Source organism: Balaenoptera borealis (genome assembly GCF_965194805.1).
Source record: "Balaenoptera borealis genome assembly, contig: HAP1_SCAFFOLD_1670, whole genome shotgun sequence".
NCBI lineage: Eukaryota > Metazoa > Chordata > Mammalia > Artiodactyla > Balaenopteridae > Balaenoptera > Balaenoptera borealis.
Window position 1 is genome coordinate 20354 of NW_028122568.1, and position 18538 is coordinate 38891.

At 47.5% G+C, this 18538-nt stretch overlaps 1 protein-coding gene across 1 annotated transcript in view; it reads left to right on the top strand.

Annotated features, from left to right (window-relative positions):
* LOC309622157 (uncharacterized protein) overlaps window positions 1–18538 on the top strand; it is a gene marked incomplete at its 5' end in the record, with an annotated part of 84955 nt that overhangs the window by 14040 nt on the left and 52377 nt on the right. Inside the window, one exon of the mRNA XM_082409295.1 lies at window positions 11393–11530. Within this exon, the coding sequence (XP_082265421.1) occupies window positions 11393–11530 (138 nt within the window). The remainder of the gene's footprint in view (window positions 1–11392; window positions 11531–18538) is intronic.

The window sequence follows — 18538 nt, forward strand, 5'->3', positions numbered from 1 at the left end:
GCTGTCAATTTGACCCCATTTTTGAATGCTGACCTCATTGTTCAACTTTTCTCTGCCGTCTGTATACTCACCTTGAAAACTTGTTTCTGTGATGCGTTGAGCAGACACAGGGTGGCAGACTGCAGAGGTGGAAGCTGGTGGTCGGATATTTGTGGGCTGAATCTCCTTCAGTCCCATTCCCATTTCTGGTTGCCCAGAGGCCCTACTTCCTGTGTGTGACGCCGAGCCGTAGGATTGCGGGCAGGAGCCAAGTTCTCCATACAGTAAAGACCCCAGTGTGCCTTGGTTACAGTAATATACCTGGCTTCCTTCCTGGCAGGGAAGTGACAGGCGGCTATGCCCCTGCTTTGTTCGTGGGCCTCCTGATCCAGCAGTTCCCTTGGCTCTGCCCCTGTCGTCAGCTGCCCCTAGGATAACTCTGAGCCCTAGCCACTTCTCTGGTAGATTTCCCTATTCCCCCACTACAGTCACACCTGAATAAGGCAACTCAGACCTTTCAGAGATGTGTCCTGAACCTCTTGTTTTCTGAAATACCTATCTGGTGGTTGTGAGACTTAAGGCCAGCGTCCCCGAGAGACTTTTTCTATTTCTCCTAGTAAACCTAGACTCATCTTCTGTCACCTTCAACTCTACTCCAATTGTGTTCTTTCAACCCAGACCTCTGACCCTGCTTTTTACTTCTGCCGTTTCATCCTCGCTCCTGCTTCCTTTCCTAAATCCATACGTCTCTTTTGGCCTTCCTAGCCCTGGGCCAAGTTCCTTCCTCTTTGCTCAGTTTTTACCCCTTTCCTTCATTCTCCCATCCAACTTTCAGTCCTTCCTTTCTCACGCCCCAGTTAGCAGCATCTGAAAATTCGAAAGGTTTGTTACTCGTCTATTAATTGTATTCCATTTACTTATTCAGTTCTATACCTGTCTTACCTGTGTATGGAAGAACAGCTGGTAGCCAAGGTGGCACCAAGAATCCTAGCAGCTCTCACTTGACGTATCCGTAGTAGTCGGCAATTTCCATTTCGTTTTCCCTCTCGGTGAAAAATTGCAGCTTGCCCGAAGAGGTGTATCTGGCAGCATTCTCCCGTTGTTGTTGAGCCCGCCTCTTCATGGCCTCTCGCTCTGGCCTCTGCTCTTGTTCGATGGGCTTTGACATGACTGGCTCAGGCACGTTGGGTTCCCTCCATGGAACTCGTTGCTTGCTGAAGTCTTGGAGTAGAAAGTGGGTTTGGAGCTTGGGTGGGGACTGGCGCTTATTCACAGCAGGGGGAACAGGCTCCCGCTGGAGAGGAGCACCAGATGAAGTTTTGGAGGGTGCAGGCCTAGGAGCAGCAGACTGAGGGACACGAGGCTGGGTATGGTTGGGCCAAGCCGGTTGGGTTGGGTTGGTCACAGTTGGCTGAGCTGGTTTGGCGGGGCCTGGCAAAGAGGCAGGAGCTGGCTGGGATGAATTGGCTGCAGCAGGTTGAGCTGAGTCAGTAGAACCAGGCTGGGCACGGTAAGCCCCAGCAGGCCGATGTGAGGCCAGAGACTGTGGCCTCCGAGGAGCGGGTCGAGCTTGAGGCTTGTCCCAGGCAGAAAAAGGCAGAGGTATCAACTTGACCTTCCCAGGAGGAGGCCGCTCATACTGGGCTGGAGACGGACACTCTGTTTCAGCACTGCTGTCTGGTTTCTGGGCTTGGACTTGCGTTTTCTCAGGACCCTTCCCCTCACGTGGGGTATGCCGCCATGGCTGGATAGCTGGGGGTGGCTGGGGGGTCTTTGGGGTTGCTTGACTTTCCCAAGAGCCGACAGGAAGAGCGCCCAGTTTTCGTCTCATTCTTCTTCCCCAGCGCATGAAGAACCTTCACAGACTCCAGCATGCGCACGCCAAGGGAGGTTCGAGGCTTTTGAAAGCTCTGTTGGAGAAGCTCAGTTTGGTGTTCCTTTCGCTTCGTGTGGGGGATTGCTGGCTTCTCTTCTGCCTTGACTTTGTTCCCTGACTGCTTGTTCTCCTCAGCCTTGTTTCTCCCTCTGGTCCTTTTGGTCTTTTCCTGCCCGTGGCTCTTAGTTTTGCTGATCTTTCTGGATGCAGCTTTCTGAGGTTTGCCTTGAGAGTGCTTGGCCGTGTTCACAGGAGCCCTGTCACTGACTGCAGCGTGGCATATAACCACTTCTCCCCCTAACAGGCACTCTGGATTCTTTGGCTGGATTTTGGCCTTGGGAGCGCCACTGATAGGCTCAGAGGCTTTCTGTTTGTTCTTCCTGGGTTGATCAGAGGGAACCTTTATGACACTTGGCTTTTCCTGCACCTGATTCACCTTAATGGCTCTGGTGTCTTTAGCTTTGATCCCGTTGGGACCTTGGGATTGATCAAGATCTTTCAAAGGATTAAAGAGCTGGGGAAGGTGAATATCCTCCGCCAGTGTAGTAATGTCTGCAAGACCACTGCTAGGTTCAATCCCATTTTCAAGTGTCCCTAGGTCCTGACGACTCCGGCTGTTCTCTCCCAGATCAGCATTTTCAGAACCAGGCTGCTCCTCTTGGCTGAGGGGATCGGTGCAGGCCAGCGGCTGGTGAATATCAGGGATTCCTAAAGGGAGTAGTGGAGGATCTTGGTTCTCTGTTGGGATCTGGTAGGCATCCAGAGGCTTTGAAAGCTTGGTTTTGATATCATCCACGTGCTTACTCTCTATTTGTCCCTGGCTTGGAGCTGGAGGCAGGGCCAGGAGACGCCTGGCACTCTGGACTGGAGCTGTCACTGAAATGTCCCCAAGTTCAGATGGTGGGTTACTCTCAAGTATGTGGCTGTTTCTGCTACTGCAGGACTTGGGGAGTTCTTGACTTTGTGTCACACAAAACGTCTGGCTTGGAGGTTGCAATCCCAGGGAATTTTTCATCACCAGGGGGGAGGTCTCCATCCCTACAAAGGGATCAAGGGAGAAGTCAGTCCCTGGTAAGTGAGATGCTCCCCCTAAACACCAACACAGCAGTCGTGTACCTTTCAAGGGGTTCAGGGGCAAGATGGGCAAGGCATTTCTACTAACTCTTCTTAAGGATCATGGACAGTGCCCTATGCTACGAGGTAAGCGGTGACTGTTGTAATTCTTACTGGTGAGCCTTTCCTGTCGCTGATTCTCGGCTCGCTTTGTATTTCATAGGACTGTTATAAGTCCAATACAAAATGAGTCTTATTTTTAAAAACCTGAAATGTTTTACAAAGCCTAGCATTCTCATATAGGGTCCTTTCCATTCTCCCCACTTTCCCGAGAGGCCAAGAACACGTCACACCATGAACTAGGAGAGGGGGTAGAGCCCTTGCTGATGAAATACATCAACAAAGACAGAGTCTTAGCCTGCTTGCTCTCTGGACAGGATCTCGGACCACAAGGTCTTCAATCCTGGTATAAATGAAGGAAGTGAGGACAGTTCAACTGGCACTCTCATAACAAGAGTTCTGAAACACCTTCCGAAGAGACTATAGCAGTAGATGAGGGAAGGGAGTGCTACAGTGTGGCAGTACAGGGGGAACGATCGGCTACAGCAGTGAAAAGTGTGGTACCGATTGGTGTGCTCTCGGGGTTCTTGTACATGTAGCATAGATGACCTCTACAGTGGCCCTCCCACCTTCCCACCTGCATTAGGTGTTCTTTTTTTTGTAATTTATGTTTATGTATTTATTTACTGTTTGAACTTATTTATTCTACGTATTTATTTTTTTGGCTGCACTGGGTCTCTCATTGCTGTGCACGGGCTTTCTCTAGTTGGCGGCTAGCGGGGGCTACTCTTGGTTGCGGTGTGCGGGCTTCTCATCGCGGTGGCTTCTCTTTGTTGCGGAGCATGGGCTGTAGGCACGTGGGCTTCGGTAGTTGAGGCTCACGGGCTCTAGAATGCAGGCTCCGTCGTTGTGGCACATGCGCTTAGTTGCTGCACGGCATGTGGGATCTTCGCAGACCAGGGCTCGAACCCGTGTCCCCCGCATTGCATTGGCAGGCGGATTCTTAACCACGGCGCCACCAGGGAAGCCCTAGGTGTTCTCATAGAGAGTCTAAAAACAGAGGGCACTGAGCGAAGGTAGTGGTTATTAAAGGCTCAGGATCTAAATTCTACCTGCCTCTACACCCCTTCCCAGCTGTCGATTTGACCCCATTTTTGAGTGCCGACCTCATTCTTCAACTTTCTCTGGCGTTTGTTATACTCACCTTGAAAACTTGTTTCTGTGATGCGTTGAGCAGACACAGGGTGGCAGACTGCAGAGGTGGAAGCTGGTGGTCGGATATTTGTGGGCTGAATCTCCTTCGGTCCCATTCCCATTTCTGGTTGCCCAGAGGCCCGACTTCCTGTGTATGACGCCGAGCCGTAGGATTGCGGGCAGGAGCCAAGTTCTCCATACAGTAAAGACCCCAGTGTGCCTTGGTTATAGTAATATACCTGGCTTCCTTCCTGGCAGGGAAGTGGCAGGCGGCTCTGCCCCTGATTTGGAATCTGAGATGGTGTTCCCTGAGCAAGGCTGGCAGAAAGCGATGGATGTAGAGGGACCATGTTCTTGGCGTCTGAAGTTTTATCATACTGGGCTGCCAGAAACATGGAGGAGGCAGCTGTGTGGCGGTCAGTGAGTGCCAGAGTAAAGTCTCCGAGTGAAGAAGAATTCTTTTCAGTGCTTGCTGTGATGTCCCACTCAAGAACACCTGGATAGGAAGCAGCTGAAGTGGAGATCTGGCTGTGGTCAGTAACTCCAGATAACATAGTCGTGCTAGAATGTTGGTAAAGGTAGGCACTACCCATGAGTGTCTGGAAAGGGGTACCGGTAGCCGATGCCGAACTGACGGCAGGGGCAGAGACTCTGGAGAAGTTGCAGACACTTCCTGTTAGGGAAGTTGCATTGCTCACCACAGGAGGAGAATGCTGCAGAGAATTTAGAGTTCCAAGTAGAGATGGATGTTGGAAATTTTCTGTAAGAACAAGAGGGTCATGAAAAACTCAGGGAGGTTGAGAAATTCTCACTACGTTTGAGGAACGGCATCATCTGAAGGTTCTTGCTATCAGGACACCTCTACTATCACTACTTCCTGAGAAACCCAAAATCAGACAGTTGATGATGGCTGTAAGGACTGAGCAGTTTTCCACTCTTCTCTATTAACTGCCTGTGCTCCCATCTTGGGCACAGACGGGCAGAAGAGCCAAGTGGTGTGGTTCAGAGATTGTTCTCTAGGCTGGAAGCAACCTTCTCCCTGCCCTGTCTTTCCCTTCAGCCTGCACTCGTATTGACTTCTATGCTATTTCCTAGACTGGAAGCATTTTAGAACTAGGAGGCCCTTAGAGAACTTCGATGTTCTCAGTCTCATTTCGTGAGTAAGGAAACTGAGGCTCAGAGAGGTCGGGTTGACTTGTTCAAGTTCTCTCATTATGTTAGTATCATTACCAGGTTTCAGAACCTAAGTATCCTGACTTCCTTGCCAGGACTCCACTCTGAGCATGATACTGCCAGAAAGCAGGAGAAATAGAACTTATAATATAGGCATTTTTTTTGTCCATTAGAAAACAGTACGGCTATTACCATTGTCGTCTTCGGTGTCTCCCTTTGCTTGTGCAGTTCCCACGCTATTACCTAGAGGTGACGTACAGCTCAGTCCAACTGGTGAATTGAAAGAGTCATTTTTGCCCTCTTCAAGCCCGGTTTCTCATCCTACCTCAAAATGATTACCCGAAAGTGGATTTCTTAAGTGCTTTTGGAAAGGGAAAAGTTATCTGATTACTTCAGATTCCTCACCTATAAAGTGGTTATAACACCACCACCAATAATAATAGCAGTAATAATTAATAGATGAATAAGCTGATCTATTGCGTATGATTTATATGGAGGAAGATACAATAAGTTCTAGAAAGACAAAGAAAAATCATGACAAGCATATTACGTTAACGAAAAAGAAATCCATAGATATTAATGAAAACTGGGGTATGTGGCAAGTATCGAAGCCTAATGAATTTACTAACAAATGGCATTCTGTACCATCCATGCAATATTATGAAAGTGAATTTTGCCCACTCTATTTTAGTGAATACTATTAACCAGAAAACACGATGGAGGTGATAGAGGTGAATGAATTCCTAGCCAATGCATACAGACAGAGAAGGTATGTCAGTAAAAAATGCATAACAAGCAACAGAATGCAATAAATGTGCATGTATAGGTAGCCACAACACATATAGACAAGTATTTCAATGAAAACCGGTACGAAGCAGACAGCAAAATAATAAGTGTAAAAGAGTTTCATTATTGTGCTCCTTCATATTTTTACCCAGCAAGTAAGAGGTATTAAGCCTAGGAGAAATATATATTTCAATGAATATAGCTTATATAATAAGCAGAAAGGAAGCTTAAAATGTATCAGGAAGGTTTTTGGATTTATCCTAGAACTTAGATTAGAATCATCTTCAGCATCCAAGAAGATGGCATCCCAAAACCTCAAAAAACCATCATGCCTAGAATCCAATTAAAAAAGATTTTCGAATGTAAGAAAATCCACAGGACTCCACAATATGGTTTTCGATAAACGTGGATGTTTGTTTGTTTTGTTTCTTTGGCCGCGCCGCGTGGCCCTGGCCGTGAAAGCACCGAGTCCTAAGCACTGGACCGCCAGGGAATTCCCTAAGTGGGGGGAATTAGAGATGTGGGGCTTGACTTTTTCTTCTTCTTCTTCTTCTTCGGTAGCTAAGATCTACAAGCGAACGATGGCTGTTGATCAATGTGCTCTCTGTGTTAGGAAGGAAATAACTGTAAAAATGAAAAGCAGCCTTGCCTTAGAACCTACATATCACACCAAGGAAAATAGTCCTTCTGATTCAATTTAGAAGATATCACTTAAAATGTTGAATTGGTGAAATGTCTACCTAGTTTAAAAATTAGAAAGAATAAAACACTGAAAAGCAGCCCCCTAGATAACCACTGTGGTTGCTTGTTTATAGGAGGCATCATTTCTAAAACGTATTTCTAAAATGTTTATATTCAAAACTGTCAAGTGGCCAACTGTATTCAGAGAGGCAATAAAAGAAAGAAAACGGAGTATGACTTTTCTGATAAGCTGCCTTTCCTGGTGATCCCCTGTTCTGGCCTTACTTTCCTTCTTAGTCTGTTAATGTAAGGGTTTGCTACCATCAACTTGGTTTTGCCCTGCTCTGAGCAGGTTTCCCTCTGTGCTGTTTCTGCTTTAATTGAAAATCTTTGGTTCCCATCAGCATTCCATTGCAAACTCCGTTTTTCTTGAGAGCTCCTCTATGCTTTCCCTCTTCATTCTTACATTTTCTCCCATCTCTTGGTGCCTGTTGGCCTGTGCTAATGAAAACCATCCTAAACTTCCTTACGCTCGACTCTGTGCCTCCCTGTAGAGCCCAGTACTCTCCATCCTCTCTCCCTATTCTCTCTTTTCAACTAGTCGAAATCCTAGTGGAGGGAGACCATTAGAGATGAAACATCTTGGTATATATTGCTAGTTTTCTATGTCCCCTGGCTTTTCTATGTTTCTGTTGAAACACTCTTGAGAAGTGTCTGATTTCGTTTTCTACATGGGTACCCTTTAAGGCTCAATACTGGAAAAGAAGGGGATCAGAGTGATCAACCCAACGTGGTATCCTAACGTAACAGTTAAGGAAAGCAACAGGCTTTGTGAGACAGCCAGTGATTTGTCCAAAGTCACACAGATAGTAAACGTCAAAGTCAAAACTGAAATTAGGTCTCCAGACTTGTAGTTCAATACTTTCCCTCATTATTCCATGCTATTTTGAATCTCCTACTTACTCAATTTAGGGGCAAAAGAAATCGAACGCAAAACTTTCCAAAGTTTCTTTTCTTACCTGACATGGTCAGAGAAGAGGAAGCATCCACTGCAGGTACAAGGGATGAGGAGACAACACTAGAGGATGTCCGAGTGGCTGCAGCTGAACGGCGCACGTGTCCAGTACAGAGGTCACTGGTTACTGGTCCAAACAGCTCCACGGAAACCCCAAGGCTCTACCAAGTGGTAGTAGGTTTGGTAGGAGAGTGATGTCACAAAGCAGGCAGTTGAAAGGTATGAGAGAGCCAATAGGGAGGTCCGATCCCCAACAGGAAGGCGGGCTTGGGTGAAGAGAGTGTAGGAGAGCTAAAACAACACCTGAGTTTCTGAGCTCTGGGGAGGAAATCCTAGAAGACAGATTTACCTCCCCCAGGCTCTTCCATTAGGGAAATCATTGCAACATTTCTTACAGACGTTCATTAATACACTGAACTAAGAGTTACTTATATTCTACAGAGTATTCTATTTTATGTATCATATACTTAGAGCTATATAGATCTTCTTTAATTAATAATCCTTAGGAAGGAAAGAGCCATCTAGTTTGAACTATTACAGTTGTTCTGAAATCATATGTGTCTAATGAGTGAACTGATAGCAGCTTTTAAGGAGCCAAAGTAGGGATTAAGAAGCTCTTTTTGTAACTTGGTTCAAGAGTAGGGTGAAGTTTGTTGAGTGTACCTTGTGGAGAATGTTGTGGTCCAAGGCTCTTCTCTTTTAGTTTCTTCTCCTTGACTCCTACCTTCCTTGGGCTGGGCTAGGCTGGGGGCCAGGTTGGACTTGCGACTTAACGTTTCTCTTCCGCTTTCTCTTTTTTTTTTTTCTTCCATTATGGGCATTGCTTCGAGGACAAGCCTTGATCTTGCATTGGACGTTACTTCCTGTCAACTTCCAGCAGCAGGAGTCTTCTTTTCAGTGCTTGATGCTTCACGAAATAGACTCTGCCCGTTGGCAGCAAATACCAGAGAGCTAGGAGACAGAGCTGGTTGCAGACCTTTCCTCTTCCAGCCTTTGGTTGCAATTGTTTGGCCCATAATTTGCTAGCTCTAGTTCCTTGGGCCACACAGGTATCCTGCCATCTCCAGCTCTTGTTATATGTGAGAGACATTCTGAACACTGTCCCTTTTTCTTTGCACAGAAGTATATACAGTGTGGCAGTTACTGTAATCTCCTCCGCCTTGCAAACAGCCACTCTAGAATCTTGGACCTCTAGGACTCTCTGTCTTGCATGCTTGGGGGCAAGGCCAAGCAAAATGAAGAGGAGAATAATTAGAGAAAGAGGAGGACGTTGGTGGAGAATTGGGAGCAGGTAAGGTGAAAGGGCACAGGAGAAAAGAGATGCATGTAGACTTTTTGGTTTCTGTGGGAAACAGGTTGACACACTTGGGCCTCATTTGGTATTAACAGAACAGAGAGTTAAAGATCTAAGTAGCTAGATAGTGTGCAGCAACTGCCATGAAGTCTGTACACTGAAGAGAAGAGTCTCACATCTAGTTTTCATTTTGTTTTATGTCATAGTACCTTATTTATAGCATTCACTGGTGTGTTTGTAGAATACAGATGTTTTCAAATGCTCTGGTTTTGTCTACATGGTTATCTCCTTGTCCTGTTTGTAAGGAATCCAACATTGTAAGACATATTGCATGTTTTTCTCTTGACGATTGTTGACCTTGAAGCGTCATGAACTAACTTGAGCTGTTGGATTCTGTGGAGAAACGTTCAAAAGGGTCTGTGAAAAAGGCACTGTGGTGAGTCGCATTATGCACCCGAGCGTAAGGAGCAGATATCTGCCACCAGCCCAGCTTGGCCTGGATTGCCTCTGTTTTAGTTCCCCTGGTTAGTGCTTTTCTCCCTAACCACTCTTGTGACTGTGATAATGTGAGTAAGGGCGGAGTTGCTAATGATCTATGTGTGAGGTAAGCTGGTTTGAGGGAGGAAATCTATGGACCTAGTCATTTTCCTTGGTGGTAAGCTTTCAGGGGTGCAGAGATGGATCTTCCTGGGGCCTTTTCTGGTCCCAGGAAGATATCGCATAGATGGGACCTCCCAAGACACACATTGAATCTTTAGGCCTGTTTTTCCTATTATGAGGTACGAGTTTCTTCACTGATGGGGATGATGCTTATCTGAGAAGAAATTGTGAAAGGTGGTGTAGTGTAGAGGTGTGGCTTAAGCTTTTAAGTTTTCCTCCAGGTTTTTCCCCTAAGCTTCCTACTTCGGACGGCCTACTTACATGATACTAGTAGGTGATGTCCGGCTAACAGCTTCCTAAATATACCTGCAAGCCAGATCAGTGTCTCTTTTCTCTGTATTCCCATGGAAATCAAGAGTCCCGCCGAATTTTCCATCGAAACAGTTGATTTGTGTTGTCTCTAGGAATTCTAAAGGGCGTACCGTTGCTTCCTAACCGGTGTCATTTGGGAGATCCGCCTCTGTACGTTCAAATGATTAATTTTGAGACTTTGCTCATGTGTGCAGTAAACCCTTGAATTCCCTAAGACCTTCCTTTCCTCCATCTCCTACCCCATTAAGCCCGCTTCAGTTCATCTCCTGAATTTCTTTGGAATCTGTCAGCCAGCTCTTCCTCAACTTCCTAATACTGAACTTGCCTGTCTGTTGCGATTAGGTCCTAACTAGTGTCCATATATCTTGTTTCCTTCCAATCCATTCTTCACACAAGAAACCTTCAAAGCAAGTTGGAACGTTGCTCATAAACATCGCTCACAAACATTGTTTTGAGAATAGAAAACACACTGTTGGCCTTTAAGACTCTGCGTGGTCTAGAATCCTCTCTGCTTCTCTAGCCCCATCTTGTGCCACTTTTGCCCTCACTTTCTATGCTTCAGATACACTGAATTAACCTTAGTTCTCACTCATCTGACAGAAGTCAGTTCAGATACTATTTTTCACTGTGATTCCTAGCATTAAGGAATTTGATTATCAGGTTTTGTATGAGGACTATTTCATCAGGGGTACAGAAGTTCTGGCCATCTCTGGTTTTGGATATCCCTTATTTGTTGAGACCTTTGCGTTGTTTGGTTGCCTTTTGTCTGTTTTCCAGATGGGAAAACAGGAACAAGGGAAGTATAGGTTATTACTAGGTGGGGTTGAACAAGTGGAGCAGCAAACTGCAAAGCAGAAAGAAGAGGGACGTACTATAGAGGGATATGACTTCCATTCTCAAGGCGCCTGCATCCTGTGCAGGGAGACAGCCTAACATAAAATGTGCCTAACAACAAATATATTGACTTCTTACTAAAAATCTCCAGTTCATAGAACCGAGGGGTTTGTACCTTCTCCTTTAAAAGTGATAGTCCTGGGACTTCCCCGGTGGTCCCGTGGTGAAGACTCTGCGCTTCCAATGCAGCAGGCGTGGGTTCAATCCCTGGTTGGGGAGCTAAGATCCCACATGCTGCGCAGCCAAAGAAATTTTTTTCGAACGTTATACTCCTGTATTGTTGGCTTTAGTGGTTTAGATTTTGTTGTACTGTTAAGAAGATTTCAGTTTATTTACCGGGAACAAACAACACATAATGTAAAAATAGTTTCCCAGAAACGATTTCCATCATTCTCTTCCTCCCTTTCTCCCGCAGACTGGTGTTTCACCTTGACAAGTTCTCTGTCATTCCATAGGAAAGCTGTCTGGCTTGGAGGTTGCAATCCCAGGGAATTTTTCATCAGCGGGGAAGTCTCCATCACTACAGAGGAATCAAGGGAGAAGTCAGTCCCTGGTAAGTGAGATGCTCCCCCTAAACACCAACACAGCAGTCGTGTACCTTTCAAGGGGTTCAGGGGCAAGATGGGCAAGGCATTTCTACTAACTCTTCTTAAGGATCACGGACAGTGCCCTATGCTACGAGGTAAGCGGTGACTGCTGTAGTTCTTACTGGTGATCCTTTCCTGTCACTGATTCTCGGCTTTCTTTGTATTTCATAGGACTGTTGTCAGTCCAATACAAAATGAGTCTTATTTTTAAAAACCTGAAATGTTTTACAGAGCCTAGCATTCTCATATAGGGTCCTTTCCATTCTCCCCACTTTCCCGAGAGGCCAAGAACACTTCACACCATGAACTAGGAGAGGGGGTAGAGCCCTTTCTGATGAAATACATCAACAAAGACAGAGCCTTAGCCTGCTTGCTCTCTGGACAGGATCTCGGACCACAAGGTCTTCAATCCTGGTATAAATGAAGGAAGTGAGGACAGTTCAACTGGCACTCTCATAACAAGAGTTCGGAAACACCTTCCGAAGAGACTATAGCAGTAGATGAGGGAAGGGAGTGCTACAGTGTGGCAGTACAGGGGGAACGATCGGCTACAGCAGTGAAAAGTGTGGTACCGATTGGTGTGCTCTCGGGGTTCTTGTACATGTAGCATAGATGACCTCTACGGTGGCCCTCCCACCTTCCCACCTGCATTAGGTGTTCTTTTTTTTTGTAATTTATGTTTATGTATTTATTTACTGTTTGAACTTATTTATTCTACGTATTTATGTTTTTGGCTGCACTGGGTCTCTCATTGCTGTGCACGGGCTTTCTCTAGTTGGCGGCTAGCGGGGGCTACTCTCGGTTGCGGTGTGCGGGCATCTCATCGCGGTGGCTTCTCTTGTTGCGGAGCATGGGCTGTAGGCACGTGGGCTTCGGTAGTTGAGGCTCACGGGCTCTAGAATGCAGGCTCCGTCGTCGTGGCACATGCGCTTAGTTGCTGCACGGCATGTGGGATCTTCGCAGACCAGGGCTCGAACCCGTGTCCCCTGCATTGGCAGGCGCCACCAGGGAAGCCCTAGGTGTTCTCATATAGAGTCTAAAAACAGAGAGCACTGAGAGAAGGTAGTGGTTATTAAAGGCTCAGGATCTAAATTCTACCTGTCTCTACACCCCTTCCCAGCTGTCAATTTGACCCCATTTTTGAATGCTGACCTCATTGTTCAACTTTTCTCTGCCGTCTGTATACTCACCTTGAAAACTTGTTTCTGTGATGCGTTGAGCAGACACAGGGTGGCAGACTGCAGAGGTGGAAGCTGGTGGTCGGATATTTGTGGGCTGAATCTCCTTCAGTCCCATTCCCATTTCTGGTTGCCCAGAGGCCCTACTTCCTGTGTGTGACGCCGAGCCGTAGGATTGCGGGCAGGAGCCAAGTTCTCCATACAGTAAAGACCCCAGTGTGCCTTGGTTACAGTAATATACCTGGCTTCCTTCCTGGCAGGGAAGTGACAGGCGGCTATGCCCCTGCTTTGTTCGTGGGCCTCCTGATCCAGCAGTTCCCTTGGCTCTGCCCCTGTCGTCAGCTGCCCCTAGGATAACTCTGAGCCCTAGCCACTTCTCTGGTAGATTTCCCTATTCCCCCACTACAGTCACACCTGAATAAGGCAACTCAGACCTTTCAGAGATGTGTCCTGAACCTCTTGTTTTCTGAAATACCTATCTGGTGGTTGTGAGACTTAAGGCCAGCGTCCCCGAGAGACTTTTTCTATTTCTCCTAGTAAACCTAGACTCATCTTCTGTCACCTTCAACTCTACTCCAATTGTGTTCTTTCAACCCAGACCTCTGACCCTGCTTTTTACTTCTGCCGTTTCATCCTCGCTCCTGCTTCCTTTCCTAAATCCATACGTCTCTTTTGGCCTTCCTAGCCCTGGGCCAAGTTCCTTCCTCTTTGCTCAGTTTTTACCCCTTTCCTTCATTCTCCCATCCAACTTTCAGTCCTTCCTTTCTCACGCCCCAGTTAGCAGCATCTGAAAATTCGAAAGGTTTGTTACTCGTCTATTAATTGTATTCCATTTACTTATTCAGTTCTATACCTGTCTTACCTGTGTATGGAAGAACAGCTGGTAGCCAAGGTGGCACCAAGAATCCTAGCAGCTCTCACTTGACGTATCCGTAGTAGTCGGCAATTTCCATTTCGTTTTCCCTCTCGGTGAAAAATTGCAGCTTGCCCGAAGAGGTGTATCTGGCAGCATTCTCCCGTTGTTGTTGAGCCCGCCTCTTCATGGCCTCTCGCTCTGGCCTCTGCTCTTGTTCGATGGGCTTTGACATGACTGGCTCAGGCACGTTGGGTTCCCTCCATGGAACTCGTTGCTTGCTGAAGTCTTGGAGTAGAAAGTGGGTTTGGAGCTTGGGTGGGGACTGGCGCTTATTCACAGCAGGGGGAACAGGCTCCCGCTGGAGAGGAGCGCCAGATGAAGTTTTGGAGGGTGCAGGCCTAGGAGCAGCAGACTGAGGGACACGAGGCTGGGTATGGTTGGGCCAAGCCGGTTGGGTTGGGTTGGTCACAGTTGGCTGAGCTGGTTTGGCGGGGCCTGGCAAAGAGGCAGGAGCTGGCTGGGATGAATTGGCTGCAGCAGGTTGAGCTGAGTCAGTAGAACCAGGCTGGGCACGGTAAGCCCCAGCAGGCCGATGTGAGGCCAGAGACTGTGGCCTCCGAGGAGCGGGTCGAGCTTGAGGCTTGTCCCAGGCAGAAAAAGGCAGAGGTATCAACTTGACCTTCCCAGGAGGAGGCCGCTCATACTGGGCTGGAGACGGACACTCTGTTTCAGCACTGCTGTCTGGTTTCTGGGCTTGGACTTGCGTTTTCTCAGGACCCTTCCCCTCACGTGGGGTATGCCGCCATGGCTGGATAGCTGGGGGTGGCTGGGGGTCTTTGGGGTTGCTTGACTTTCCCAAGAGCCGACAGGAAGAGCGCCCAGTTTTCGTCTCATTCTTCTTCCCCAGCGCATGAAGAACCTTCACAGACTCCAGCATGCGCACGCCAAGGGAGGTTCGAGGCTTTTGAAAGCTCTGTTGGAGAAGCTCAGTTTGGTGTTCCTTTCGCTTCGTGTGGGGGATTGCTGGCTTCTCTTCTGCCTTGACTTTGTTCCCTGACTGCTTGTTCTCCTCAGCCTTGTTTCTCCCTCTGGTCCTTTTGGTCTTTTCCTGCCCGTGGCTCTTAGTTTTGCTGATCTTTCTGGATGCAGCTTTCTGAGGTTTGCCTTGAGAGTGCTTGGCCGTGTTCACAGGAGCCCTGTCACTGACTGCAGCGTGGCATGTAACCACTTCTCCCCCTAACAGGCACTCTGGATTCTTTGGCTGGATTTTGGCCTTGGGAGCGCCACTGATAGGCTCAGAGGCTTTCTGTTTGTTCTTCCTGGGTTGATCAGAGGGAACCTTTATGACACTTGGCTTTTCCTGCACCTGATTCACCTTAATGGCTCTGGTGTCTTTAGCTTTGATCCCGTTGGGACCTTGGGATTGATCAAGATCTTTCAAAGGATTAAAGAGCTGGGGAAGGTGAATATCCTCCGCCAGTGTAGTAATGTCTGCAAGACCACTGCTAGGTTCAATCCCATTTTCAAGTGTCCCTAGGTCCTGACGACTCCGGCTGTTCTCTCCCAGATCAGCATTTTCAGAACCAGGCTGCTCCTCTTGGCTGAGGGGATCGGTGCAGGCCAGCGGCTGGTGAATATCAGGGATTCCTAAAGGGAGTAGTGGAGGATCTTGGTTCTCTGTTGGGATCTGGTAGGCATCCAGAGGCTTTGAAAGCTTGGTTTTGATATCATCCACGTGCTTACTCTCTATTTGTCCCTGGCTTGGAGCTGGAGGCAGGGCCAGGAGACGCCTGGCACTCTGGACTGGAGCTGTCACTGAAATGTCCCCAAGTTCAGATGGTGGGTTACTCTCAAGTATGTGGCTGTTTCTGCTACTGCAGGACTTGGGGAGTTCTTGACTTTGTGTCACACAAAACGTCTGGCTTGGAGGTTGCAATCCCAGGGAATTTTTCATCACCAGGGGGGAGGTCTCCATCCCTACAAAGGGATCAAGGGAGAAGTCAGTCCCTGGTAAGTGAGATGCTCCCCCTAAACACCAACACAGCAGTCGTGTACCTTTCAAGGGGTTCAGGGGCAAGATGGGCAAGGCATTTCTACTAACTCTTCTTAAGGATCATGGACAGTGCCCTATGCTACGAGGTAAGCGGTGACTGTTGTAATTCTTACTGGTGAGCCTTTCCTGTCGCTGATTCTCGGCTCGCTTTGTATTTCATAGGACTGTTATAAGTCCAATACAAAATGAGTCTTATTTTTAAAAACCTGAAATGTTTTACAAAGCCTAGCATTCTCATATAGGGTCCTTTCCATTCTCCCCACTTTCCCGAGAGGCCAAGAACACGTCACACCATGAACTAGGAGAGGGGGTAGAGCCCTTGCTGATGAAATACATCAACAAAGACAGAGTCTTAGCCTGCTTGCTCTCTGGACAGGATCTCGGACCACAAGGTCTTCAATCCTGGTATAAATGAAGGAAGTGAGGACAGTTCAACTGGCACTCTCATAACAAGAGTTCTGAAACACCTTCCGAAGAGACTATAGCAGTAGATGAGGGAAGGGAGTGCTACAGTGTGGCAGTACAGGGGGAACGATCGGCTACAGCAGTGAAAAGTGTGGTACCGATTGGTGTGCTCTCGGGGTTCTTGTACATGTAGCATAGATGACCTCTACAGTGGCCCTCCCACCTTCCCACCTGCATTAGGTGTTCTTTTTTTTGTAATTTATGTTTATGTATTTATTTACTGTTTGAACTTATTTATTCTACGTATTTATTTTTTTGGCTGCACTGGGTCTCTCATTGCTGTGCACGGGCTTTCTCTAGTTGGCGGCTAGCGGGGGCTACTCTCGGTTGCGGTGTGCGGGCTTCTCATCGCGGTGGCTTCTCTTTGTTGCGGAGCATGGGCTGTAGGCACGTGGGCTTCGGTAGTTGAGGCTCACGGGCTCTAGAATGCAGGCTCCGTCGTTGTGGCACATGCGCTTAGTTGCTGCACGGCATGTGGGATCTTCGCAGACCAGGGCTCGAACCCGTGTCCCCCGCATTGCATTGGCAGGCGGATTCTTAACCACGGCGCCACCAGGGAAGCCCTAGGTGTTCTCATAGAGAGTCTAAAAACAGAGGGCACTGAGCGAAGGTAGTGGTTATTAAAGGCTCAGGATCTAAATTCTACCTGCCTCTACACCCCTTCCCAGCTGTCGATTTGACCCCATTTTTGAGTGCCGACCTCATTCTTCAACTTTCTCTGGCGTTTGTTATACTCACCTTGAAAACTTGTTTCTGTGATGCGTTGAGCAGACACAGGGTGGCAGACTGCAGAGGTGGAAGCTGGTGGTCGGATATTTGTGGGCTGAATCTCCTTCAGTCCCATTCCCATTTCTGGTTGCCCAGAGGCCCGACTTCCTGTGTATGACGCCGAGCCGTAGGATTGCGGGCAGGAGCCAAGTTCTCCATACAGTAAAGACCCCAGTGTGCCTTGGTTATAGTAATATACCTGGCTTCCTTCCTGGCAGGGAAGTGGCAGGCGGCTCTGCCCCTGATTTGGAATCTGAGATGGTGTTCCCTGAGCAAGGCTGGCAGAAAGCGATGGATGTAGAGGGACCATGTTCTTGGCGTCTGAAGTTTTATCATACTGGGCTGCCAGAAACATGGAGGAGGCAGCTGTGTGGCGGTCAGTGAGTGCCAGAGTAAAGTCTCCGAGTGAAGAAGAATTCTTTTCAGTGCTTGCTGTGATGTCCCACTCAAGAACACCTGGATAGGAAGCAGCTGAAGTGGAGATCTGGCTGTGGTCAGTAACTCCAGATAACATAGTCGTGCTAGAATGTTGGTAAAGGTAGGCACTACCCATGAGTGTCTGGAAAGGGGTACCGGTAGCCGATGCCGAACTGACGGCAGGGGCAGAGACTCTGGAGAAGTTGCAGACACTTCGTGTTAGGGAAGTTGCATTGCTCACCACAGGAGGAGAATGCTGCAGAGAATTTAGAGTTCCAAGTAGAGATGGATGTTGGAAATTTTCTGTAAGAACAAGAGGGTCATGAAAAACTCAGGGAGGTTGAGAAATTCTCACTACGTTTGAGGAACGGCATCATCTGAAGGTTCTTGCTATCAGGACACCTCTACTATCACTACTTCCTGAGAAACCCAAAATCAGACAGTTAATGATGGCTGTAAGGACTGAGCAGTTTTCCACTCTTCTCTATTAACTGCCTGTGCTCCCATCTTGGGCACAGACGGGCAGAAGAGCCAAGTGGTGTGGTTCAGAGATTGTTCTCTAGGCTGGAAGCAACCTTCTCCCTGCCCTGTCTTTCCCTTCAGCCTGCACTCGTATTGACTTCTATGCTATTTCCTAGACTGGAAGCATTTTAGAACTAGGAGGCCCTTAGAGAACTTCGATGTTCTCAGTCTCATTTCGTGAGTAAGGAAACTGAGGCTCAGAGAGGTCGGGTTGACTTGTTCAAGTTCTCTCATTATGTTAGTATCATTACCAGGTTTCAGAACCTAAGTATCCTGACTTCCTTGCCAGGACTCCACTCTGAGCATGATACTGCCAGAAAGCAGGAGAAATAGAACTTATAATATAGGCATTTTTTTTGTCCATTAGAAAACAGTACGGCTATTACCATTGTCGTCTTCAGTGTCTCCCTTTGCTTGTGCAGTTCCCACGCTATTACCTAGAGGTGACGTACAGCTCAGTCCAACTGGTGAATTGAAAGAGTCATTTTTGCCCTCTTCAAGCCCGGTTTCTCATCCTACCTCAAAATGATTACCCGAAAGTGGATTTCTTAAGTGCTTTTGGAAAGGGAAAAGTTATCTGATTACTTCAGATTCCTCACCTATAAAGTGGTTATAACACCACCACCAATAATAATAGCAGTAATAATTAATAGATGAATAAGCTGATCTATTGCGTATGATTTATATGGAGGAAGATACAATAAGTTCTAGAAAG